The sequence below is a fragment of the Balaenoptera physalus genome (genome assembly GCF_965194825.1).
Source record: "Balaenoptera physalus genome assembly, chromosome: 1".
Lineage (NCBI taxonomy): Eukaryota > Metazoa > Chordata > Mammalia > Artiodactyla > Balaenopteridae > Balaenoptera > Balaenoptera physalus.
In genome coordinates, this window is record NC_138882.1 from 195,202,692 (window position 1) to 195,229,216 (window position 26,525).

Genomic DNA, 26,525 nt, shown 5'->3' on the forward strand with positions numbered 1-26,525 from the left:
GTGAACACCCTCAATTAAAAGGCAGAGATTGTAAGACTGGATAAGAAAGCCACATGCAGCCTACAAGAACACATTTCAAACATAAAGACAGGTTAAAGCAAAGGCGTGGGAAGGGATACGCAAATTCACAGGAGTAAAAAAAGTAAACAAAAGCTGAAACGGCTACATTAACATCAGGCAAAGTACGTTTCAGGGCAAAGAGTATTCACCAGGGACGAGGCTGATTTCATAACTGATAAAAGGGATCAAGTGATCTTTAAAAAGAATCATAAACACGGATGCCCCTAATAACAAAGCTACAACATACATGAAGCCAAAACCTGACCTGACTGCAGAGACAGATCCACAATCATGACAGAAGATGCCAATTCTCTCCTCGCAATAACAGAGAGCAGGACACAGAAGACCAGCCAGGATGGCAGCTGTGAACAAGGCTGCCAACATCTCGACCTGAGGGTTCGGAGCAGCCCCCAGCTCAGCTCCCCCAGCGTGCACAGAGGGTTTACCGGGATGGACTGCACTCTGGGCTGAAACCAGCCTCGGTACCTTCAAAAGGAGCCACGTCACACGGGTGGGTGCTCTTACCAGGTGGGATTCGATGCGCAATCAGTAACAGAAAGACCGCTGGAGAATTCCCAAATGTTTGGAAACTAATCCACTTCTAAATAACCCGTGCATCAAAGAGAAACTCACACGGTAATTAGAAAGTTTTAAACTGAATGGAAATGGAAACAATGCACCAGAATAGTGCAATACCCTTAAAACAGGACTCAGGAGAAAACCAAATGTTTGGATCACAAAAAAAAGAAAGGTCTCAAATAAATGGCTCAGCATCCAATATATGAAACTAGAAAAAGGACAAATTCAACCCAAAGTAAACCGAAGAAACAGAAATATAAAGACCAAAACATAAATCAATGAAATAGAAAACAAAAAGTAACAGAAAAAAATCAGTGAACCCAAACTGGTTTTTTGAGAAGACCAGTAAAATTGATAAACCTTTACCCAGATTGATCAGGAAAACAAAAAAAGAAAAATGATCAGCATCAGAAACGCCCTGATTTCTACAGCTAACAGGAAAACACTGTCAACAACCCACGCCAATAAATCTGACAATTTAAATGAATTGGGCAATTACGTGTAAAAAACAACTCTCAGCCTAGAACAGATAACCTGAATAGTTAAAAACCTCCCCACAAAAAAACCTCCAGACCCAAATGGGCTTCAATGCTAAGTGCTACCAAATATTTTGAAAAGAAGTAAATAATTATTTCAAAAAGTTTAAGGACGGAATACTTCCCAAATAATTCTATGAATCCAACATTACTCTGACACCAAAACCAGACAAAGATATTACAAGAAGAAAAAAAAACAAAACAGAAACTATAGCCCAATATCCCCCACGAATATAAATGCAAAAACTTATAAACAGGGCTTCCCTGGTGGCACAGTGGTTAAGAATCCGCCTGCCAATGCAGGGAACACGGGTTCGAGCCCTGGTCCGGGAATATCCCACATGCCGCGGAGCAACTAAGCCCGTGTGCCACAACTACTGAGCCTGCGCTCTAGAGCCTGCAAGCCACAACTACTGCGCCCACGTGCCTAGAGCCCGTGCTCCGCAACAAGAGAAGCCACCTCAACGAGAAGCCCACGCACCACAATGAAGAGTAGGCCCCGCTCGCCACAACTAGAGAAAGCCCGCGCATAGCAATGAAGACCCAACGCAGCCAAAAATAAATAAAACAAATAAATTTATTAAAAAAAATTTATAAACAAAATTTTATCAAGTCAAACTCAACAATATTCTAAAAAGTATAAGACACCGTGACCAGGGGAGATTTATCCCAGAAAACGAAAGGTTAGCTGAATTCAAAATCAGTCAATGTAACTCACCATATTAATAAACTAAAAAAGATATGCACCATATAAATAATCTCAATAAATGCAAAAAAAGCATCTGACAAACTCCAACCCATTCCTGATCAAAGCAATCAAGGACAGAACTGGAGGGACTCCTTCAGTCTAATAAGGAGCATCTACAAAACCCAGTAACGTGTGAACAACATACCCAACAGTGAGACACTGCACGCTTCCCCTAAGACCAGGAGCAAGGCTGTCTGCTCTCACGAAGTCTATTCAGCCACAGGAGGCTCCAGCCAGTGCAATCACGCAAGACAAAGAAAAGGCATGCAGATCGGAGAGGAAGCAAAACTGCCCTTATTCACAGACGTAAAACCTGACGGAATCTCCAAAAATCTACTAGAATGATTTGCAAGGTTGCAAGATGCAAAATAAATTGTACTAGCAACTTATAATAAGGAGCTGAAATTTAAAAAACAAGAGTACTTATAACAACACCGAAAGAGAAAAAGAAAAAACTTGGAGATAAATCAATAAATCTGAAAAAAGGCATCAAAGACCTGTGCCCTGAAGACTATAAAATATTGCTGAGCGAAACTAAGAATAACTTAAATAAATGCAGCAATATACCTTGACCATGGGTTGGAAACTCAAAACTGTTAAAATATCAGTTCTTCCCAAATTGATCTATAATCTAATTCAATCCCAACCAAAAATTTCAGCAAGATTTTTTTTCATAGAAATTGACAAACTGATTCTAAAATTCATATGGAAATGCAGAGGACCTGAAATAATCGTAACAACTCTGAAAAGGAACACAGCTAGAGAATGAATATCACCTGATTTCAAGAATTATACAGCTATGATAATCAAAAACAGCACAACATTGATATTAAAGATAGATAACTCGACCAACTGAACATAAGAGAGTCCAGAAATAAATCCACACACATATGGACAACTGATTTTTGACAAAAGTGCAAAGATAATTCAGTCAAGAAAGTATAGTCTTTGTAACAAATGGGACTGGAACAACGGGGTCATCCACATGCAAAAATATGAACTTCGATGTAGACCTTGCATCATTCCCCAAAATTAACTCAAAATAGATCACAGACCTAAACGTAAACCTTAACGCTACAAAATCTGTGGAAGAAAACAAAAGAGATGATCTTTGTGACCTTGCATTAGGGAAGATTTCTCAGCTAAAACATCAAAAGCCCCGTCCAAAAGAACCAACTGGTACACTGGAGTTGATCAAAATGTTAAAATTCTACTCTTGAGAAGAAAAAAAGAAAAAAGAAAGCCACAGACAGGGAGAAAGCTTTGCAAAGCATAAACGTAAAAAGGGACTTGCACTCGGAATACATAAAGAACTCTCAAAATTCACCAGTAAGACAACAACTCCACTTAAATAACAGAGAAATCTTGAACGGACACTTCACCATAGAAGACACACAGACGGCAAACAAGCCCACAAAAAGATGCCCAACGTCATTAGGGAAACGCAAATTAAAACCACAATGAGATACCCCTCCACACCTGTTAGAAGGGCTGAAAGCAGAGAGGAACCACAGCAAGCGCTGGCGGGGATGGGGAGTGGTGCGGATGCTCTGGGCCAGCTCGGCGTTTCTAGAAAGGCAAACCTGCACACAAATACACGACCCAGCCATTCACACCTAGGTGTCTACACGAGGGAATGAGACGTGAACGTCCCGGCAAACCCTGTAAAGGAGCGTTCTCGGCAGCTTTATGAGTAACAGCCAAGAACTGGCAAGGAGCCCAAGCACCCGCAGGTGAATGAAGAAACAAACTGTGGCAAATCTGTACCATGGAGCAAAAACAAGAACAAAAAACCCGACTACTGACACGACCACACGGAAGAATCTCAAGATAATTATACTGAGTGGAAGAAACCAGACCGAAAAAGAGATTTCATGTATATAAAGCTCTGGACAAGGCAAACCCATCTAGAGTGAAGGAAGCTGCTCGGTGGCTGCCCGGGGTGCGGATGCGGAGGGACAGGCCGGAGGGGCCGCCGAGGGGCACGGGACACTTTGCGGGTTAGAGACGGTTTCTTCACCTTGACTGTAGCAATGGTTTCACGTGTGTACACGTTTGTCAACGTTATCAAACTGTACGTTTTAAATATGCACAGCTTATTATGTTAATTATACCCTTAAAAAGCTGCCTTTAAAAAAACTATACAGCAATTATCCCAACTGGAGCCTTTATATTCCAGGACTCATTTGTTCCATGGCTTGAAACAATCCCTAAAGGTCAATGACAAGTGTAAATGAGCAGCACAGGCCACCATTTCATCCATGGTCGATCCCAAACACGTCCTTTTCCATCCCAAAAAGATTCGCAGAAATGCCGTGGCCATGCATTCAAGTCATTTCTTTGTCTAGATCAGGAACCTGCAAGCACTTCCTATAAAGGACAAACCATATTTTTGGCTTTTTTTTTTTTTTTTTGGCTTTTCGGGGCATGCATTCTCACTCCAGCTGCTCCAGGCTCCCACAAAAGCAGCCCCAGGCCAAGTGGATGCCACGGGCAGGGCCGCGAGCAGATACAGCTTTACTTACATAGATGAGTGGGGTCTGGCCTCAGCCCAGGGCTTCTCCCAGGGGGGCCCAGGGGCAGTGTCACCTGGGAACTTGTAAGAAATGCAAATTCTCAGGGCCCACCTCAGATCTAGGAATCTGAAACTCCGGGGGTGGGACTCACAAGCTAGTCACTGAAGAATTCTGAAGCTCAAGCTCTAGAACCACCCGTCTAGAAAACCGGCAAGAATGACGGACTGAACCAGAGGCAAGAATCAGCACTAACAGAAAGCTGCAGCCCACACTCCGCAGGGGAGGCCCTGGGCCTTGGGCAATCTGTGATAAAACATGTCTGCTGACTTAGCCACAGGAGAAAGTCTCAGAAAAGGAGAAAGGAAAACGAGACTTGTCCTGACGAACCTCTATTACTAAACAGCTCCTGCCGGTTCTTTTCACTTCTTGACAAAGAGTTTTCAACCCACTTTTAAAAGGCAATTCCAAAATTGTCTTGGTTCACATTCTCCCTTGACTGCCTCCGCTTGCCGCTCGGGGATGATTAAACCTCAGAACAAGGGGTCTGACTCATTCCTCCAAACATCAGTCAAGACGACACTCAGCCCGAGACACTGAGTGCGAGACCTTCAAGGGCGGTGAACCCTATGTGGACACGTGTGCACACACATGCACACACACACTAGCAAGAAACAAAACACTCGGAGAAAATAAATCCTGGTTATCTGAGGGCGGCTTCTGGTCAAGTCACAAATCACTGGCAACACTGCACCTTCCTTTTTAAAGCAGCTCTTCATGCTGTTCCTTCCCGAACGCTTACAACGCCAAAACCTTTTGCAAATTCAGAGACACTCATCAAGAAGATGGAATAATTAAAATGCGTAACGATAAAAAACCAGTTTCAAGATGGAAGAACAAAGATGCTTCAACCCCGCTACCCTCCAGCGAAGGAGCACCTGTGCGGGCGGGAGGAGGCTGGGCCGGCAGCGGCGGCGAAGGGCCAGGGCCACGTGGACACGCGCAGCGTGCGAGGACGCCAGCGACCACGGCCGGCAGACAGGACGTCTCCATCCGCAAGTGTGTCCGCGGAACGGTTCAGCGGACCCCAGCGCCCAGCCACACCACACCACCACTGCCTGCCGCAGTCACCTGCCTGACGCCGGGCTCAGAGCGAAGAGGCAGGGCACACGCCAGGTCCAGCACCTCAGCCTCAAGGAGGGGGACAGCACCACCCAGGGGAGCAGCAAACAATGACCAAGCCCAGGACGCAGGATGGACATAAAGTGAGGTCAGGATGCGGGACCCAGAGCAGACAGGAAGTGAGGTCAGGACGCAGGAGCTACTGCAGACAGGAAGTGAGGTCAGGACGTGGGACCCAGAGCAGACAGGAAGTGAGGTCAGGACGTGGGACCTAGAGCAGAGGAGAGGAAGTGAGGTCAGGACGCGGGACCCAGAGCAGACAGGAAGTGAGGTCAGGACACGGGACCCAGAGCAGACAGGAAGTGAGATCAGGACGCAAGAGCTACTGCAGACAGGAAGTGAGGTCAGGACGCGGGACCCAGAGCAGACAGGAAGTGAGGTGAGGACCTGGGACCTAGAGCAGAGGAGAGGAAGTGAGGTCAGGATGTGGGACCCAGAGCAGACAGGAAGTGAGGTGAGGATGGGGGACCCAGAGCAGACAGGAAGTGAGGTCAGGACGCGGGATCCAGAGCAGACAGGAAGTGAGGTCAGAACACATCCGCTGGCTCAAGGTAAACACGTCCCACAATCACAACAGTCAGCACGAAGGGTGGATTTATCCAGACCTGAGATGCAAGGGCATGGGCAGGCCTGGACGGGTGGTAGGCACAGGTGACTTGAGAAACACAGGTCAACAGAGGATAAGCCGTGAACCGAAGGAAGCCCCTGCCCAAAGCCAAGTGGGGAGTACAGGACAGGGACACTGGGTTTGTGCCTTTGGCCCTTTAGCCATGACCCTAAGTGACAGTAAAGGTAAGAGGATGCCCACATCGTGGTAAGAACAAACATCAAACCCTCAAACCCCAAAAAGATGGAGAAGTGACGTCTGCGTACATGGGGAGCAGGGGCACAAGCCCGCACCTTCCACCACATTACAAAGCGGGCCTTGCTGGGCAGCGTGTGGCTAAAGGCCACCTGTGCCCCGCCGCGGGAACGGGCATCTGGAGGAAAAAGAGCCGCCACGGCCGTGTCCACCCAGGACATCCCCGATCCTGCCTGCGAAGGCCGAGTCACAGCCAGAGTCAGCTGGCCTGGACCTTGAGGATGTCGGAAGCAAAGAGAAGAACCCAACTCAGCTCCCCCCACCAGGGGCAGCAGTGACAACCAGAAGTGCACACAAGGACTGTCCGGCAACCAGAGAGAGCGCACCAGCATGTCTAGACTGAGCACCAAGTAAGTCAAAATGGACAACAGGCAAACAAAGATCCTGAGCTTTCCCTGTGACGGCTCCTGGGGGAGGCAGCACCGCTTCAGGGCTACTCGAGGGACAGGGAGCAAGGAGAAGGACCCCCGGTGGGTGGGGCTTCCCAGCCCCCTGTGTGCTCCAGGATGGGCCAGAGGGCCTGGGCCAGCTAGCTCCTTCCGTGAGCACCAATCCTGGAGACAACTCCATCCATCGCTGGGCCCACAGCCCAATGTTGCCTCGTCTAAGGGCAGAGGGGCCGGCAAGAGGCCGGGCGGGGAGGGACACAGGCCCGCCGGCCAGCGCTCCAAGCAGGTGCATCATGCTGGACGACGGCCCAGTCTATAAGGCGGACCTTCCCGACACTTCAGAATCAACATCTCGAGATGAACAAGAAGCTCCCACGTGTATCAGAAAGTCTTGGAGAAACTTTTGAGAGAGGTCCCCCTGGACCAACCTAGAGACCACCTATCAATGTACCTGGGGCACCTGAAACAACGCAACACAGCTCAGGACGGCTCCAGGCCCGGCAGCGCGCACACACTACAGGACCGCGGCCCACAGACGTCTGGCCACCTCTGCTCGTGGCACCTCCGGCCCTTCTCTGACTGCAGAGCAGGGGAACACCAGCGAGCGCAGTCACCTCCCGTGGCAAGGGCAAGCTGCGCGGCAAAGCAGTCGCGGCGGGGCGTGCATGGGGCCCGGACGGTTCCCCCGTCACAGCAAGCCCTGCCGTGGATGAGCGGGGCAGGTGTGAAGCTTCCAGGAGAACAGAGCACCTCCCGCCCCGGCAGCAAGCGCTCTGCCCGCAGGGTCCACCTCTGCCCACGACGGACAGGCGCCACCAGCACTAAGCCTGGTCAAGGCCTTTGCCAACGGGTCGCCCCCGCCCCTCGCATCCCTCATGCCCCCTGGCAGCCATGGCACTCCTTCCCACTCGGGCTGGGCTCCCCGGGGCCACATGCCCTCCGGCGTCCAAACGAAGGCACCTTGGTTCCCTGTGCGCCACACAGAACCCGACACCCAGGCGGGGCGCGTAACGGCACCAGGGCCTCGAGCGTTGGAAAGCACTGGTGTGGCCCGGCTGACGGCACCGCGCAGCGAGGCCCTGTTATGCCCGCTGCTCAGGCACACGCCACCCCCCGGGCCCTGCGGGCGACAGGCAAGCCAGGGCAGGCCAGGGCCGGGACACAGCACCCAGCTGGGCGCACAGCAGGGCCACCTCCTCCTTCTCTCATGCGGCCCATCTCTGCCTCTGCCTCTGCCTCACCGTCGGGCTTGGAGCGCGTGGCTTGTCTACTAAGAAACGCACATGTGTGGGAACGCGTGCCCAGGAATAAAAGCGAGGCCCCTGGAGGGGACAAGATGTGTATGCAGGAGGGCTTGAGAGAATCTGGGTTCACAGGCTGTCTCCTCCAATCGCCGTCTGAGGACAGACCCGCGATGGGTCCTTCTCCCCTCACCGGAGGCCCGGCCCCAGCGAGACATAAAGGGTACAGCAAGAGCAAGCACACACACTGACCAGGGGCCCCGGGGGGACGCGAGGCCCCGGCCCTGTGACGCCCACGCTGGCTGACCGCGGGGGCCGGTGCCGGGAAGGGTGGCAGGGCTCGGCCCACACCCACGCGCTGCAGGTCGGGACGGCGAGGCTGTGGGCCGTGGCGCTCAGTACCCCACGGAGCAGCCAAAGCAGCTTTCATCAAGTCGGGCCCTGAACATCCATTCCAGTCAGGCCCTCCTCGTTCTCCCGTGAGGCTCAGTACTCACAACCTCCTGCCGACAGCCTGGACCCACCGAAAGGCCCTCTGGCAGAGATGGGCGTCGGCCCGACACTGGCCGCAACCAAGGACCCCGTCCCGAGCTCGGAGGGGCTGTGGGAACGCGGGCCTTGTCCTCTCTGGAGGCACGCGGACTGTGCCGGAAAGCCAGGGGCAAGGTGCCCATGGCCAGGGGCCAGGCGTGTCTTTAAGCTCTGTCTTCTCTGTGGGCACAAAGCACTGACGTGCCTGTCCTTGGGTTAACATTCTGGCAACTCTCTGTGGTCAGCAGCTCACACGGATGGAGACCCTCAGCAGGTACAAAGCACTGTAGCCCTTAGGGACCCTGCGAACTGCTCCCTGGGAGGCTGTGCCACCAGCCTAGGGCCTGGAACCTGGGGGCCTCCCCAGCCGCACGGCCACGGGGCACCTGTCGGGAGCCCGGCCGCCCCTGCACAGCCCAGAAGAGCTTCAGAGCGTCGGGCCCTGCCAAGGGCGAGACCTCACCCTCGAGCAGCCATTACTGCTCTCAAAACCCTCTCGCCCTTCTGAGGGTAGCTAAACTGACCAGCCCCTTTTTCTTCTTTAATCTTACAGGGCTTTCAGAGATTTGAGGTAGGATTAAGGTTTGTTTTCCAAATGGGGAAAAAAGGGATGGTTTGCAATTCTCTCCATTCCACCTCAAACCGAAGTGACAGGCACCTGGAGGCCACGCTGCGCACCAGGCTCCCTCCCCTCCTGAGATCCAGGCGCAGGAACGAGAGAACATTCTGGGCAGGGAAGAGCGTGAGTGACCCCAGCGCACGGCGTGTCCGGGCACAGCCCAGGGTGGAGTGGACAGAGGCACAGAGACAGCCTCTGGACTCAGGGACAGTGAAATATCAACAGACGCAACCCCGTGGGAGGCCCCCGAGACACGAGCCACTGAGGAGGAAGCGGCTGGGTTCCATCCACGACCCCCAACAATGAGAAGTGGAAAACGGCCCAACATTCACGTGCAGAAAGATCATCTGCCGTCAGCAGTCACCTACTGCTGCCCGACGTGACGCAGCCCCTACAGAGACTGGTACCCACCCCCCAGGGCTCTGGCTTGGGAGCAGGCGTGTCCACATCAAGGGGCCGCGTCTCAGACTAAACCACTTGGTGACCCGGCTCCCTGTAAGGGAGCCGTCAGGAGAGGACGGGCCACACGCTGCCATGAGGTGTGGGGCATGGCGGTGGGGGGTGGGAGAAAAGCCATCAGGAGGGACCGAGTCCCAGTAGGTGGCCAAAAGAGGGACAATTTAGGCATCAGATAATGGCAGAACGATTGCGACACTGAAACGGGCTGAATTTGGTGACACCAAGCAGCAGGAGGGGGAGGGAGTGGAGAGCTCCGGGAGAAGCAGACCGGGCACTGTCGCTGGTCAGGCAGCATCGCAGAGGGACACCGAACCCACCAGGAGAAAGTTCACGGGGACAGGATGCTGGCAGGGTCTAAAGTCTGCCCACAGATTACTTATTAACCATGGAGAGAAAAGGCAGACACCACTCATGACAGTGATCAAAAGCTGCCGTCCCCGAGGGGCGGCGGACTCAGAGCCTCCTGCAGCTTCACGATCCCCCCAAACGCCACCTGACCCCACCTGACCCCACCTGACCCCACCTGACCCCACCTGACCCTGACCAGGAGACCCGCCAGGCACCCCAGCTGGGGGATCCACAGGACGGCTCCGCCCTCCAAATGCAGCGTCAGGCAGGACCGAAGGTGGGGAGGAGCTCAGGAGACGGCCCGGAGGAGACGGCCCGGAGGATCGCAGGGCGCATCCTGGCAGGTCCCCGGCAGAAGCAAACCGCTGCGAAAGGGCCGAGAGGGACGACGGGCTCGGGACGGGGCAGCAGCTGGGCCCCCCGGTGGTCACACACCCAAGGACCACAGTGACGGACACTCCCTCCAGCATAGCAGGGTGTGAACCCTGGTGAACCTGCTCTCAAAGCTTCACTGCAGGTTTGAAGATTTCCTAAAATAAAAAGTCCCAAACCAAGGAGAGGCGGCAGGTTTACCAACGGGAGCAACAGCCACGCCACAGAACAAGGACACGGGATCACGCACCAAGAGTGGACACTGGCGCTCTGGGGACGCCCAGCTCGCGCAGGGCAGTGACCGCCTGCGATATTTAAGCCACGCTGAGTGATTTTCCTAAGACGGACCCAAAGGCGTCAGAAATCAAACAGCACGAAAAACCTAACTCTCAAAATTCCAGATTTCCTGAACAGTAACAAACCTGGTTATAAAAACAAATGTCAAATTCCAGTTCAACTCTCTGGTACAATGATCCAGAATCCAGCACGTGAGGACCTGGACCAACAGGGAGCAGGGGAATGGCGACGCCCACATCCCCTACCCCGGGCCCCGGTGCAGCCAGGCCTGTCCGAAACCCAAGACCCTGGCTCCTGCCGACAGGAGAGGTTGGCCCGTGACCCCGCCCCACGGGCTCCTCCCTCCCAAGCCCCCAGCCCAACAGCAGGACAGGGAAGGAACCTCCCTAAGCGGGTCCTCCACACACTCCCTTGCTTCCGCTGGAGAGGACCGCTGCTGGCTCGTTTACCCAAATCACCACTTGAAAAATTACCCAAAGTTGTCCCACTTGAAATCCCATCCCGTCAGCCTTGCTCTGAAACAGAATGCAGGTCTTCCCTCCCACCATGGGGCCACGTGAAGGTTGAACTTGGCAGAGAAGGGACTCCCACAGCCCGTCACCGGGCACCACCTGCTGGCATGGCTGAGGTGGGCACCCGAGCTCGCCCACGCACGCCCGGCCTACACACAGAGCCCAGGGGCCCCCAGGACGTGGGTGGCTCCCAGCATCCCAACAGGACCACACGCAGGGGCCCAGGCCAAACGCACCACTACCCACCCCATCTTGGACCCCACCCCTCGGAAGTGGGCTGAGAACTTGCAGGTCCATCGGGGTGGCCAGCATGGGGCACACTGACCACAGACGGCACAGGCCCCAGTCCACCCATGAGCCCGCTGCTGGCACAAGGAGCTGCGGCCGCCTGGCTCACCGTGTGTTCTGCTCACAGCACCTGCTGGCGCCCGCCCCACTGGCCCGGCTGGCTGTAGGGAGGCCACCGTGCCAGCCCGCTATGCCCACACATGGCCCCGGCTGGGCTCCTGGGATGGCTTGTTGGGCCCGCTGCCTCCTGTCAGATGCCCCAGCTTGGAAAGAGAAAAGGGCTGGAGCAGCCGGAAGCACACGCACGGTGCTGGGCCTTCATCACCACCAACACAGGGGTGGGCACCTCCACCACCCCACTCTACAGGCGGAGACACCGAGGCCCGAGGAAGTGACGGGGCCTCAGATCCAAGTGAGAAACTGGCCAAGCCAGGATCTGGGCCCGGGAAGCAAGTGTTTTTCGGTTGTTTGTTGTTTCTGTTTTTGCTTTTATTATTGTTTGTTTATTATTGTTTGTGTTATTATTGTTTGTTTTTATTTTTTTAATTTTTAATTTTTCGCTTCACCACACAGCTTGTGGGATCTTAGTGGCCCGCCCAGGGATGATACCCAGGCCCTCGGCAGTGAAAGTGCCGAGTCCTGACCACTGGACCCCCAGGGAATTCCCAGGAGTCAGGTTTTAAGAATCCATGCCCCTAACCACTAAGCTAGACTGCCTCTCTAAGTTTCAAGAAACTTCTACTTGACCAGAAATACCAAAAAATTATACTTACTACTACTTGCACAGAAAAGATGGGGGGGAAAGAAAAGGTTAAAATCAGATCCAAAGACAGTGATTTCTGCTTCACTGTGGGCAGCGGGAGAGGCCAGGGAGAGCCCTCTGAGCGATTTCCAAGTCCTTCTTTTCTTTAACCCAAACACAAAGAGCCACCCTCACTGCGGTCACTGCAGGCCGCGCCCGGGTTCCCGGGTTCCCACCACCGGGTCTTCCTTTTGAATCCAGCCGGTGGCGTCACCCCACCCAGCGGGCGGACCGGCAGTACCTGCCGAACAACAATCAAGGACCCTCCTTTCGAGCGCCAACGGCGGGCCGCACAGCCCCACCGCCCCGTCTCTCAGCCGCAGTCAACAGCTGAGACAAAGCTGGACGGAAGAGCAGACGGTCACCTCGGCCCCCCAGGTCCAAGCCCACGCCCCACCCCCCGCAGGAGGCCAAGACGGGGGCGTCTGGAAAGCAAACATCGGGGATGGTCCGGGTCATCAGCTCAGGCAGTGCAGCCCCGGGGCCGGGGTGCGGGCAGCGGGGCATGGCCGCCCCGGCCAAGGCCACCACCCAGGCTCCAGGGGCCACCCCGTGACCTCAAGGCCCTTCGGGGCTCCAGGGAAGGGACGCCGCCCCCCCCACCCCAAGCCTCACCACCCACACCTCCACAAGGTGGCGGAGCACAGCAGCGAGTGGCCCACCCGGAGGACCCGTGTCTCCCGGGCCCCCCCGTCACCATGGCCTCCTGAGACCCAACGCCAAACTAGTGGAAATCACGGCTGGGGGCCGGGCTGGACCCAGGGCCACGAGGGGGACACGAGCGCCAGTCACGCGGGAAGCGGTATCCGAAGGTGGAGGGAGGACACCAAGGGGCCAGCGGTCCTGGGCTTGGGCTCCCGGGCTCCCAACTGTCCTGGAGCTGAGCCGGGTGGGGCTGCAGGTCCGCACGCTGGCCCCCGAGCTCGGCGTCGGCCCCCCGGCTGCCCAGGAGCAGCTCTGACCTTCCTCCTAGTCTCCCTGGAAAAGTCAGCGTCCGGCCAGAGGGCACTCCTGCCCCAAGCTGTCCAGGGCAGGGGCGGGTGTCCGCCTGCTCTGGGCCCAGCGTGCCACCCACACCTGGTGACACGATTAAAAGGTGGAGACGCGGTTCTCTGTGTGGGGAGAAGCATCAGTTTCAGAGAGTCCATCACTTCCTCTTACCAGAACTTTCTCCAGAAACTGGGGCAGGAGGTAGACTTCACAGAGAGAAGACAGCCTCACGCCAGGCTCGCTGGGCCACCCCTCGAAGCCTGACGCGCTCCTGCCCTGCCCTTCCCCACCCCGGGCCGAGGCCCGGCCATCTGTCCAAAGCCTGGCCCCGACCAGGGCGCCCCCGCAGCAGCCCTCGCAGAGGCCTCCCCAGGACGCGAAGACGGCCGGCGCGTGGTGGGCAGAGCCACCCCCGCCCCTGCAGGCTCTCTCCCAGCCCCCACGAGCCGGGCACGGTGCAGGCATCCCATCACGAACGACCTCTGCATCCAGGTCCACCCGCCGCGCTCCACCATGAGACTCGCCGGCAGCCCCTCCTCCAGCAGGTCACTGCCCCGCCCACCGTGCCGGCTGCACCAGAGGCTCTGAGGCACGCGGGGTCTCCTTGTACAAAGATGGGTGTCCAGCCACACTGACAACAGAGGGGTGACTGAACCAGCACACAAAACATCAGACTCCAGGAAAGGCAGAGAACTCCTACAGCTGAACAAGGCAAGACAAACAGCCCAGTTCAAAAAGGGCAGAGGACTCCGAACAGGCCTTTCTCCAAAGAAGACACACACGGCCAACAGGCACACGACAAGATGCTCAACATCACTGATCATCAGGGAACACAGATCAACGGCACAGCGAGGCACCACCTCACACCCATGACCGCCATCAAAAAACAGCAACCAGTGTCGGCGAGGATATGGGGAACCTGGGACGCAGGTGCACCACTGCTGTGGAAGACAGTACGGAGGTTCCTCAAAGAGCAGACACAGAATTACCGTGTGAGCAGCCGTTCCACTTGTGAGAATGTGCCCCACAAAACTGAAAGAAAGCTAAACCCATTCATAGCAGCACTATTCACCGTAGCTAAAACATGGAAGCAACCCAACTCTCCATTGTCTGGTGACGGATAAACAAAATGTGGTCCATCCATACAATGGAATATTATTCTGCCTTAAAGAGGGAGGTGATTCTGACACCTGCTCCAACGTGGATGGACCCTGAGGACACGATGCCGAGTGAAATAAGCCAGACACAAAAGGACACCTTCTGTGCGATCCCGCTTCTGTGAGGTCCCTGGAGGAGCCACACTCACAGAGACAGAAAGTAGGAGGCTGGGGCCGGGGCTGGGGGAGGCGGGGGGAGTGTCTAATGGGGGCAGAGTGTCGGTTTGGGAAGTTAAAAAAGTTCTGGAGACCGGATGGTGCTGATGTTTGCACAACAGTGTGAACGTGCTTAATGCCACTGGGCTGTGCACTTAGGAAAAAAAAAAAAAAAGTGGGAGATTTTATGGTACATATATTTTACCACACACACCAAAAAACCACGTATAAGGAAAATTACAGAAAAAAATACTAAAAATAACAAAATGGCTGACTCCATTAGCAAAAAAGGAATCGAGAGCTATTCACCTCTCACATTAACAAAGCTATTCTGAATGACGGTAACCTAACGTTGTGAGAAGGTAGGAACGTGTGCGTGTAACTGGCACGCCATTTAGAGAAAGAATTCTGGTAACAAAATCAAGAGCCCTTAAAAAAGGCCTACACCCTGCGGGGGTCAGAGTCTCCTGAGAAATGCCCAGGAATGTGCACGTAGATTTAAGCACACACAGTCACCCCACGCGACCAAAGATGCCAGAGAAGCATAAAGACACACCGTGTGCGTGAATAATTAAATGAAAGAAACAGGCCAGGGAGCTCGCTCTGAGCCACCGAATCTCCTACAAGAAGCTCACTGAAAGTCCCAGGCGTCTGAGGAGGTGCACTTGCGGTGACCACTGATCTGGGCCACCTCAGGGCCCAGGCCCTGCCCTCCCCTCCGCTCCCCGCAGGGGCCGGTGCTCCAGACACACGTGCACACGCTTGCACCAAGGGCGCTCCACACTCCTGTTCGCAGGCGCCCCCAAGTCCATCGACACAAGGGTGGGGACAGGGTGGCGTGCGCCCAGCAACCAGGCGAGCAGACCGCACGACAAGGCCCAGGTGGGAGCCAGCAGCCTCGTGGACGCAGGGCCAGACACAGGGGGACGTTCAGGGTGGTGTCCTGGGAGGGGCAGGAAGCAGGGGGCAGGTGTACGTGACTTTCCGTGCTACCACGCGCTGCTGTGCTGAGATTTCTGCGAGGGATCCGTGGTAAGACGCTCCCTGAAGCATCACTTGTAATAACAAAAACATGGCCCAACCCTCGGATGCAGAATAAATGCCAGGACCCTTGATACAACAGATTACTCGCAAACATGCTACGTGGCTGTAAACACGCACAGACGTGCACAGACATACGTGCACACAGGGGCGTGTGCCCAAGGGAGGGCTGTCACCCACTCACAACGGCGGCCCCGGATCCTACAAAGCCCCCACAGGGGACTGTGTCTGAGATGGCGGGGATCCGAACACAGGCCGGGAAGCGGCTGGCATTAAGACATTCTCGACAATTTTGTTAGATGCGCTAATGGCAGCACGGTGGTGATTTTCCACAATTCCGTATCTGTTAGACGGATCTTGAAACACTTAAACGTGAAGTGAGATGACGCCTAGGATCTGCTTTTAAAGAGGAGGAAGGAGCTAGATGAAACGAAACGAGTAACACGATGGCACGTGTGGAACCGGGCACGTGGCTGCATGAACTGACCTCCCGACTTCGGGGCACTCTTGAATCTCCCAGTTTATAAGTCACAGACACGTCACCACGGCACCGAGAGACGAGCGCTGGTCCCTTCAGGTGGTGGGCTCTGCTGGGCAGGATTCTGCTCCACTCACCCCGTAGCAGCAAAGGCACAGGCCCAGGCGGCCCCGGAGCGTCTAGGACTCTCTCGCGAGCCCCCAGGCACTGCCTGCGCCCCCATCCCTCTGCCCGCTCACAGCCGCCGCGGGGCCAGGCTGCGGGGCTGCCCTGCGGAGTCCCGGCCCCAGCCCTCAGCCCCGGGGACCCCAGGGCCTCTGGCACGGGGACGCGTGAGAGAAATCGCAACACAAGTGTAAGCGTTTAACGGAACACTTAAAAGCCTAGCTACGTACGTGATGCGTGAGAGGCCTCCAGCTCGGGTAGCTAAATCCCGAGGGGCACTAAAAACCACAGGAGACCCCCCAAGGGACTCAAGACCACCTCAATAGCAGCGACAGGAAAATTAAAGCAAGTTCTCCCCAACCAGGAGAAGACTCCAACACGGATCCAACAAGAAGAGCAACACGCCCCAACCTCCCCTGCAGGACGCCCGCCCCGCGGCAAAGACTGGACACGGGGCCAGCCTGGCCGCGCTGTCGGCCGGGGGGGGGGGGGGGTGGGGGTCAGGAGGGGAGGGCTTCTTCCTCGCGGTGGGAAGGAGCGCGGTTCAGAATCCCCGGGCCCTCACGGCAGGCAGGGATGCCGGGGACCCAGCCCGCAGGGGTCCCAGCGCCGGGCGGGGCGGGGGCCCGCGGCCGCGGTCCACTGCAGTCGCACCCATCGGCACATGGCCTGGCCCCGGCTCCGCTGCAGGTGGCCGGACCCTGGCCGGGAGGAGGGTCCTGAGTGTCCCCCACCAGGGAGCCCAGGACCCCGCACAGCCGCCCGGGGCCACGCGAAGCACAGCTTACCTCCTGGAGTGACACGGGGCCAGCCCAGGGCCTACCTTGGTTTCACAACCTAAAGAGCTTTATAAATGCAGAGAAGACCCACTAGGGTCAGGCAAACTAGGCGACACTTATTACATACAAGGATGTTAAAAAAAAAATCACAGTTTTGATAGTTCTGCAAAAAAAAACTTAGCAAATTTACAACAAAACTGTCAAGTAATTAAGGCTAGGCACTTCACACATGAACTTAAACTGCTAATTAAAATCCCCTCGCTTAATTGACTACATTTGCATATCATTCAACTGGGGAGTATAATTTTTTTAACGGTTTGGGCAACGCGGTTCGAACGCCAGGAAGCGGGAGGCGGCAGGTGAGGGGAGCCAGCAGCCCCAGGCATGACCAGGGAGGGCAGGGCTGGGACCCTGGGGGCTTCACGCCAGGCCTGGGGTCCCCACCCCAGGTGGAGAAGGAGGGCGAGGCCAGCAGAGACCCCCCCGGCCCCAAGGCTCCCCCCTTGCAGCCCAGCACCTCTGCCTTGCCTTGACCTCCAGTGGGGAGGGGCCAGGGGCTTCCAGAACCACTCATGGGACACATGCACCTGCCCCTCCTCCAGGGGCAGCACGGCGGCCCCCCTGCCCCATCTGCCCCAACTCCTCCATGGGCTCATGGAGCACCGGCCCTGCGGTTCCAGAGACACACCCGCCCCGCAGGGGGCAACGTCTTGGAGTCAGACCACCACACCCGCCTCCCAGCCCAGCCTCCCAGCCCAGCCTCACTCGGCGGCGGCTGGAACACGAAGCACCGGGGCACCGAGGCCCCACCGTCTCTAGGGCCCGGCCCGCGCCCGGCGGGCCCGCATGAAAACTGTGCACCTTGCCGTCCACGGCTGGACCCGTGGGTTCTCGTGTGAGGCATCCCAGCCGCACGCAGGGCGAGAGGGGGTCCGCAGGGCCGACGGCCCGCCCCTCTTGTTCCAAGGGTGGAAGGGCAGCAGCGAGTTGATCCAAGAGGAGAACGCCGGGCAAACAGGAACGCGTCCACGAGGACGGGCAGGAGGAAGCACGAGGGCTGTGGGAGAACCACCAAGCATCACCGCGAGGCCCATGGCGACCCCGGAGAGCGAGGAGGTCGGGTGTGAAGGCAGCACATGCGGTCACCGGCCAGCTCGCCTGTCACTGCCGCTGCCACGTGGATGCCTCGCCCACCTGCCAGGCCTGAGCCATGAACCAGGGCCACGGGAACATGAAAGAACCCTGAGGTGTCAGAGAACAGACGTGGACCCAGAAAGCTGGCCACTCACAGCCCCAGTCACAGCCCCGCAGGCCCTCCAGATACCCCCAGCCTCGGAGCCAGGTGGGCCGCCGGCCTCCCCAAGGCTCGGGGCCCTCTGGGCTGTTGGTAGCGGGTGTGGCTGTGACGGCCCATGGATGTGGAGGTGGGCTCCCGTGCTGGGGTAGTTTCCTGCACACGAAGCGGGACAGACCCTCGGCCCTCCCGGAACACGCTACGTGGCCCAGGAGAGGCACGGGGGCGCCCCTGGCCCAGCTGGGAAGAGTGGGGTGCGGAGAAGACCGTGCTGCCAGGCCCAGGTTTCGGGCAGGTCCCCAGACACCAATCACAATCCCCTGGCTCCCGTGACGACGTGGCCAACAGCTCCTCGGGCGCTGAGGGAGGCCAGCGCGGGCACACAGGACCACCTGACACCCAGTGGCTGACCCCAAAATGCATCCATCGCCCCCACCTACAGTCCTGACATTCAGCCCAGTTCCACACTGCCGGCCACGTCGCGGGGAACCTACCTTCAACAAGAGATGTTCCTTTCGAAGCAGCCCACCAGCGTCCCAGCGGGAGCCACGTCAGGGCCGACGCCACGCGACGCCTGTCCAGGGAGAGCCGTCCCTCGAACCCCCCACGCAGACCCAAGCAAGTGTGAAGCACGGCCAGGACGCCCGACACCTACAGGACAGCTCTGTCCACTCCCGGGAAAGCTCCCCGCTCTCTCCTTTTCTAGCCATCGACAGCCAAGCTGCCAGTAAACCTTGACGATTAGTGATTTCATGCCTCTATGAGTCATTCAACGAGTATTTATTCCAGGCCCGGAACTGGGGACCCAGCCGAGACCAACACCCCCCCCCCATGAAGCCAACAACACAACCACAAACACACAACCCCAGAGCCGGCCGCAACAAGGGCTCCCCGGAGAGCCCAGACCACGGGGCAGGCCTGACCGCTGCGGGCTGCGCGGCCCACAGAGCCACGCCAACTTCCTGAATTATCTGTAGCTGCAAAATCAAGAAGTCGCAGTGTTGAGTCTTTCTAAATCAAAAATGTAAAATCAGAGGAGACGCAAACGCCAAATACCCGACAGCATCCTATCTGCTCCCCAGGCCGTCCCACTGCGCTGAAGTAGGCGCTTCCAGAAGCCAGCCCTGCGTTCACAGAAAGCAGCATCAGAGCTGTAGTCTGCTCCCCGCTTGCCCTGGGGCTGCATGGGGGCCCGGGCCACGCTGGCACAGGTCACACCGTGGACATACATGCAGCCCAAGGCCCCGCCCACCCCACTCCACTCACACGAACACACGGACACCGTTCGCAGTGCTAACCCAACTCCGACCAAAACCAGCTTCAGACCCCACCGCGTGGGCCCCACACTCCTGGAAACGACTTCCCGTCCCTTCTCTGAGGCTCAGATCGGCCCTCGTTAACCCACGGATGCGTGTGGCCCGGAGCCCCCGCCCCACGATCTCAGGGCCCAGCCCCCCTGGACTCGCCCCATCCCCCCATGGCCAGTGGGCAGGAGGGAAGGAAGGGCCCTCGGAAAAACGGAGCCTTCTCCCTCTCCCGCAGCTCTCACAGATCTTAAGAAAATAATTCAGCCTCTGTATTTTAACTCAAAACAAAGAAACTTCTAAAAAACATTTCAGTTGAAACTTGCATAATTCCTCCAGTGGAGAAATCCTCCCCAACTTTCGCAATCCTTAGAAAGAGACACATTATTGCTGCTTGTGTAACAGTCTCCGGGCCACAGAGAGTCCGGCCGCCGGCCACGGACACCTCCCGCCAGACAGCCGGGGCGCAGGGCCCGGAAGCACCGCCTCCCCCAGGCCCTCCCGGCGCCCGGCGGTCACCCTCCCCAGACTTCCTCGTCGGCCTCGCCTGGCATCTCAGACAGACGGTACCCAGACGCGCTGCAAGGAAGCGTGGGAGCCACTGGCCCTACTCTCGAAGCCCCACGCTGACTGAGGGGCCCCGGGGGGCAGGAGGATCAGAAGCGAGGGCCACGCAAGAGAGATGAGGGCCCCGCCCAGCTCCAAAGAGACGTCCTGGACATCGGTAGGATGGCTGAAGACGGGCAGACGTGGCCCGCTCACTGCACACAGACTGAGTGCCAGCCCCCCACGCCTTCCCTCCCTCGCACACGGCTGACCACAGGGCCCAGGGCAGCAACCAGAGGCTCCTCAAGCTGCTGTTTCCCTTTTGACACGGCCCCGGCCTTCACTCTGGGGCCTTCGCGCTGAGGACCAGACCGACCCGCGGACCCTGTCCTCCTGCACGAGGGGCAGGGCCCGTCCAGGAGCCTGGCCTCACAACATCACCCGATGGCACCCTGCCTTCTCAGCTGAGCATCCAAAGCCAGGAAATCACCATGGAGCCCCATGAAAACCTCGAGCAAAACAAGTGGACAAAGGGACTGCCGAGGGACTTCCCTGGCAGTCCAGTGGCTAAGATACGCGCTCCCAATGCAGGTGGCCCAGGTTCGAGCCCTGGTCGGGGAACTAGCTTCCGCATGCATGCCGCAACTAAGACCCGGCGCAGCCAAGAAAAACAGATAGATAAATAGATATATACACAGATAAAGAAATAAATATCTTAAAGAAAAAAAAAAAAAAGACAGCCAAACCTCTACATCTATGGCCAAACCTGACGGCATCCGCTGAGCACAGCCCCCCATGAAAGAGGGAGTGCCGGGAAAGGCATGAGGGCCAGAGCCCCTTCCAATCTGTCACACGTTCCCGAGGCCATCCCCTCCCGTGGCCATTTCAGCCTGAATGCACAACACGCAGCCCGCTTAGAGGCCCCGATCGCCCTCCACCACAGCCACAGCCGATCCCCAACAGAGACCAAGAGACTCAACGCTCCGCCACGCCAACAGCCCGGCCGGGTCTCTACTTTGAGAAAACACTGCTCTCTGACTGGAGAGCCGTCATCAGGCGACGCAAGGAAACGGTTCCAGCGCGAGGAATTTAGACAGACCGCACCGTGGACGCTCACAACACACAGCACGGCGCCCATCGGCCCGCGAGCCCCGCCGTGCAGGCAGCTCTACGAAGAAGAGTCCCGCGAGGACGCAGCGTCTGAATGACAGAGGCTCAGTGAGCGAACACCATCCCCGGTCTCCAGTCTGCGAAGCGGGGCCCTCCGAAGGCGCAGCAGCTCCCAGGAGCCCGTTTCTTAACCACACAAGGACCGGCCTGGCTCCAGCCCCAGGGAGACAGCACACCCCCCTGCCGCCTGCTCGGCCTGCGAGGAGCCCTCCCGCGGAACGAGGGGTGCGTCCCAGGCAGCAGGCAGGCTGGCAGCACCAACGCCCCGCCGCGACTAATAGCAGCCGTACCGTTAAAACACCGGTCCGGTTTGGTTCAAATGCAGAGTCGACTAGGCAGAAGAAAAGGGCAGGGGACCGTGGGAAGGCTCTGAGGCCCCCATCTCCTCGCCACACGCTCCCAGCAGCAAAAGGACACATCCTCGCCCCCCCTATGATCTCATCACCTAAACACGCCCCAAAAAACACTGCCAACGGCCACTACTTACTACAGTCCCCCTTTCACAAGTGAGGAAACTGAGGCAAACTTGCTCAAGGTCAGGCAGCTAGTGAGGAATGGAGCGAGGGACAGGGCGAGGACATGGGAGCAGCCCCGTGGGGCTCCACGGTCAGACCCGCCCAGTGCGGGACACCGAGGACAGCAGCCAGGGCCCCGGCAGCCCCGAGAGCCGTGGGACGGACGAGAGCACGTCCTTGGGGCCCCCGTGGCGTGGGGGGCATCACTGAGGAGGGCCCTGGCTGGCACACAGGGACACGCCACCTTCAAGGGTTTCCAGGTCAGGCTGGAGCCCCGCCCCCCCACTCGGTCCCACGCTGGGGCGACCACAGGGATCGCCGCCCCACCGTGGTCAGGCCGCAGGCACAGCAGGGCAAGCGAAGGCCGTCGGGCACCAGGACCCCACGAGAATCCCTGGCCCCCGCCCACTGCTGACGGCAGAGGACGCGGGCCTCCGTTTGGCAGGAGAACCGGCGACGCCTTGGCCCCCAGCACCTGGACCACACTTCGGCTCACCGCATGACCCCGGCACCCACGGCCCCCACAAGAGCGGTGCCAGCACACCCTTTGCTCCTTTCTGCCCTCGGCCTCGGGGGATCAAAAATATTAAAATAAGCTACGAGAAAAGTGAAGAGATCAAAACACAACCCGTGAATAATTTGTCAAGCAGGGAGTGGGAGGAGCGAACAGAGGCGGGCAGGGCGCCGGGGAGGGGGTCTTCCAGGCAGTTTCTTCCAGAACAAGCAGGGTCTGGGCAGCCATGGGTCCCCCTGATCCTGAGCCTCAGAACCCCCCTTCTCACGGGTGGGGTGTCCCTGGCATGTAGACAAGCTGTGCTGGCGACTTCTGAAAGGGACCCCGCACCCCAGAATTCCCAACTGCACGGTCACAGAGCCAAGGCAGTGGGCAGAGTCCCAGGAACAGGATAAGTGGCCGAGGCCAGCAGGAGGAGTGCCCCCCGAGGTGGAGGAGTGGCAGGAAGGCGAAGGAGCGCGTGAGCGGCCAGCCAGCCACACGGCCGAGGCCCGGAAGGAGGGACACCGGACCGCCGGCCCATACCACCGCTGCAAGGATAGGCCGTGCTGACACTTCGGCCTGGGGACCCCAACCGCTTACAGCGATCACATCTTCGTCATCACTGCGGAGATTTTTTTAACCAGTGAATGAGCTTTCTGAGTGGCGCTGGGGGGAGCACAGAAGGAGAAAGGGTGGCGCTGACCATCTGTTGAAATCACCGGGCACGAAAGCACGCTCTGACCTCTTCTCTGGGACTGTGGCTCAGGGGACGGTCCTGCTTTCTCACCTGGCAGTCCCTGGGCCCACAAGCTGAGCCTACGGACACCCATGTCCAGAAGAGCAGAGCCTGCTGCAAGGGGGCCAAGGCCCGGGCCTGCAGCTGCAACAAAGAGCCCACCCCAGGAAGACAACCACAAACATACACGACCGAGATTCGGACACAGACACAGACACACCCTGTCAGACAAGCCCCTCTGCGTTCCACCCTGGGTAAGTGACCCACCACGGGCTTACCCACTACAGGCCTACCCAGTCGGCCAGAACCCACCACCATCCTGCACACAGGGCTCCCTCGGGCCACGATGGCTGTCGAGGGAGCGGGCACCCCAAACAGAAAGGCCCCCAGTGTGCAGGGAGTGCCCACCACGCCACCCAGAGCCAGCTCCCAGTCTGAAACGAAGGGTCCGGCCAGCCTGCTGGGATCCGCCGCCGGCCGTTCCCATCAGCATTACTCCCCCACCAGCGCTGCCCACTCAGACTGTCCCTCCCGCCCAATCCCAGCCCCACAGTCTGCAGACAGCTGCCACCTGGGCGCCAGCCTAGCCAAGGGCAGAAACACCACAAATCCACGAACGCACGCGGTGGCCCCCTCTGAGCGCAGGCGACAGGCCCTCACTTCCCCTCCCCTCCTCCGCTCCCTGAGACTCTGACACTCCGCTGGAGGGGCGCCCAGAGAAAACCGGGCGGGAGCATCTATTCACAGATTTAGAAAAAAAAAAGTTTGATGCAATAGCTGAATTAATCAGGCCTCCCAAGAATAGCTGAGCCAATGCAGCATTCTGTGTGTGCAATTTAATAAGCCTGGATATTTAAAAGAAAAGTTACAAATACTCGGGGAGAGGGGGAGATGTCACAGAAAGTTAGCGTGGACCCCACTGAATGGTTTCGGCATCGAGTGGCCCGGGAGCTGCCAGGCTGGATCACACAGATCCTCCGTCAGGCAAACAACGGGGCCTAGGCCAGCGGCCCTCCCTGCGGTGCCCTTCAGCGTTTTAGAGGGAAGGAGAGAAGGAAACGTGCGCGTCCAAAACAAATCGCAAGCCAGCGGCTACCCTGACACTCGGGGCCCCGGGTGCCCGCTGACCAGTCCCCGAGCCCAGTGCCAAGTGGCCCTCGCCCCCACACGGGGGACTCTGGGATCCACTCCCTGGCAGGTCAGGGCAGACACACAGAGCTGGAGTCGCCGAGTCTCGGCCCCCTGCCACCACGGCCCGAACACCTGGCTTCGGTTTAGTGCCTGTCTCCCAAACCTTCAAGGCACAAACAGGCCCTGCCTGGCCAAGTTCTGCCTGCTAGGACACAGGGGCAGGCGCCCCTCTGAGTGCCAGCCCAGGAGCGTTAGGGCCAGGGCGGGTCCCTTCCGCCAACTCGGCCCGGACACCTCCTTGGGCCCCATGAAGGCCTGGGCTGCCAGCTGCAGCCTGGGCCCGGCCGGGATCAAACTTCCCGGGACTCAGGGCAGAAGAGTCCGAGGTCTGAAGCCTGCCCCTCCCGGCCCAGCTGGGCACCAGCGATGGGCCTCAGGAAGGCTTCACCCACCCTGGCCTGCCCTCGAGGCCCCCAACCAGGGAAGCGGCTTGTCCTAGGAGTCGGACGGGAGGACCTTCCTCCCAACTACATGGCCATCTACGGGAACGCCAACGCCACCCCAAGTTTCCTTAAAGCCAAACCAAACCCTGAGACATGTGCAGGGGAGGCAGAGCCCCTGGCCCAGGAGGGACCCCCACCCTCTCCGCAGCCCGCCCTCCCACTCACTCCCCGGGCCCGGCCGGGGCGCGGGACACTCACCCGGGGCACCCGCCGCTTGTACTTGTTGCCGTAGTCGAACTTCTCCTTGACGTCGTCCAGACAGCGGCCGAGGCGCGCCTGCTCCTCCTTGCCCGTGTAGTCCTGGCTGAGCAGGATGTAGGCCCGCCAGTTGGCCGAGTCGAAGCCCCAGTGGCAGGTCCGGTTCTCCAGGGCCTTGTGCGAGTGTACCACGAACTTGTGCGGTGGGTACATGAGGCGGCAGTCGAGGCACTGGATGCAGGCGGCGCTCGGGCTGTTGTAGAGCTCGGGCACCAGCAGCCCCTTGCACTTGCCGAAGCACTCGTGGTACACGCGCACGCTGCGCTCGCTGAGCTCCAGGCCCAGCGCCAGGCTGGCCGCCAGCTCCTTCTTGCAGGGCGGCGGGTAGGCGCCGCCGTACAGCAGCGCGTTGCACAGGCGCTCAGCGTCCGTCTTGGTGATGAGCCCGCACGAGGGCGCCGAGAAGGGCAGGATGCCCATGACTTTGAGGATCTCCAGCTGGTCGGCCGTGCAGCGCGAGCAGTAGATGTGCAGCTCGTCGCACACCGAGTTGATCTGCTGCAGCGAGAAGTCGCGCAGCACCGAGTTGAGGATCTGCGGCAGACAGAGGCGCTTCTCGCCGCCCACCACGAAGCACGAGATGGTCTCGCCCTCCAGCACGGTCTCGCAGCGCTCCGTGGAGCGGTCGGACGGCATGAAGAAGGGCCCGGGCAGCACGGGCGGCGGCGGCTGGATGGCGGGCAGGTGCAGCACCGGCGGCGGCTCGGCAGCCGCGGGCACCGGCGCCGGCACCGCAGCCGCGCCCGCCTCCTTGGAGCTCTCCTTCTTGTAGGCCTCCTGCGCCCAGCGCGCCGAGAAGGCGGCCGGGCCGCCCAGCGAGCTCATGGAGCTCAGATGGAACTGCTCCAGCGTCTTCTGCAGCCCCGGGTGCGGCTGGAAGCCGCCGCGGCCGCCCGCCGCCGCCTCCATGGTGCGCTCCGGCTCCCCAGGCCGCTCCCGCTCCCGCGCGCCCGGGCCCCCGCGGCCCCCGCCGCTGCCCCGCGCGCCCCGGCGGCGCCCCCGGCCCCGGCCCCGGCCTCCCCCCGCCGCCGGCTCCCGGCCGATCACGGCCGCGGCCTCGGCCTCGCCCGGGGGAGCGAAGGGGAAGGCGGGCGGGGCGAAGGGGTCCCGCCGCTGGAGCCCGCCGCCGCCCGGGCCCGGCGCCACATCCACGCGCCCCGCGCCGCGCCCGCCGCCGCCGCCGCCGCCGCCCGGGCCCCCCGCGCGCCCCCCGCGCGCCCCCCGGGCCCTAGGCGCGGGGCATGCCCCAGCGCGCGCCGCCAACGCCAACGCCAACGCTCGCGGGCCCGGGGCTCGCGGGGGGCGCGCGGGCAGGTGCCGGCGCCGCGAGGCGCGAATCGCCGCGGCGACCGAGGCCGAGGGGCCCGGGAGGAGCGGGGGCGCGGGCGCGGGGCCCGCCGGGCCGTCCTCGCGCGGCGCGCCGCCGCCGCCGCCCCGCTCCTCCCACCGCGCGGCGCCCGCCCGGCTC

The 26,525-nt window shown here is 58.9% G+C and overlaps 1 protein-coding gene across 1 annotated transcript in view; it reads right to left on the minus strand.

Moving 5' to 3' along the window:
* SKI (SKI proto-oncogene) overlaps positions 1-25,966 on the minus strand; it is a gene marked incomplete at its 5' end in the record, with an annotated part of 57,533 nt that extends 31,567 nt beyond the window's left edge. The window contains one exon of the mRNA XM_082417790.1: positions 24,998-25,966. Coding sequence (XP_082273916.1) covers positions 24,998-25,966 — 969 coding nt within the window. The remainder of the gene's footprint in view (positions 1-24,997) is intronic.
* Between the last annotated feature and the right edge of the window lie 559 nt (positions 25,967-26,525).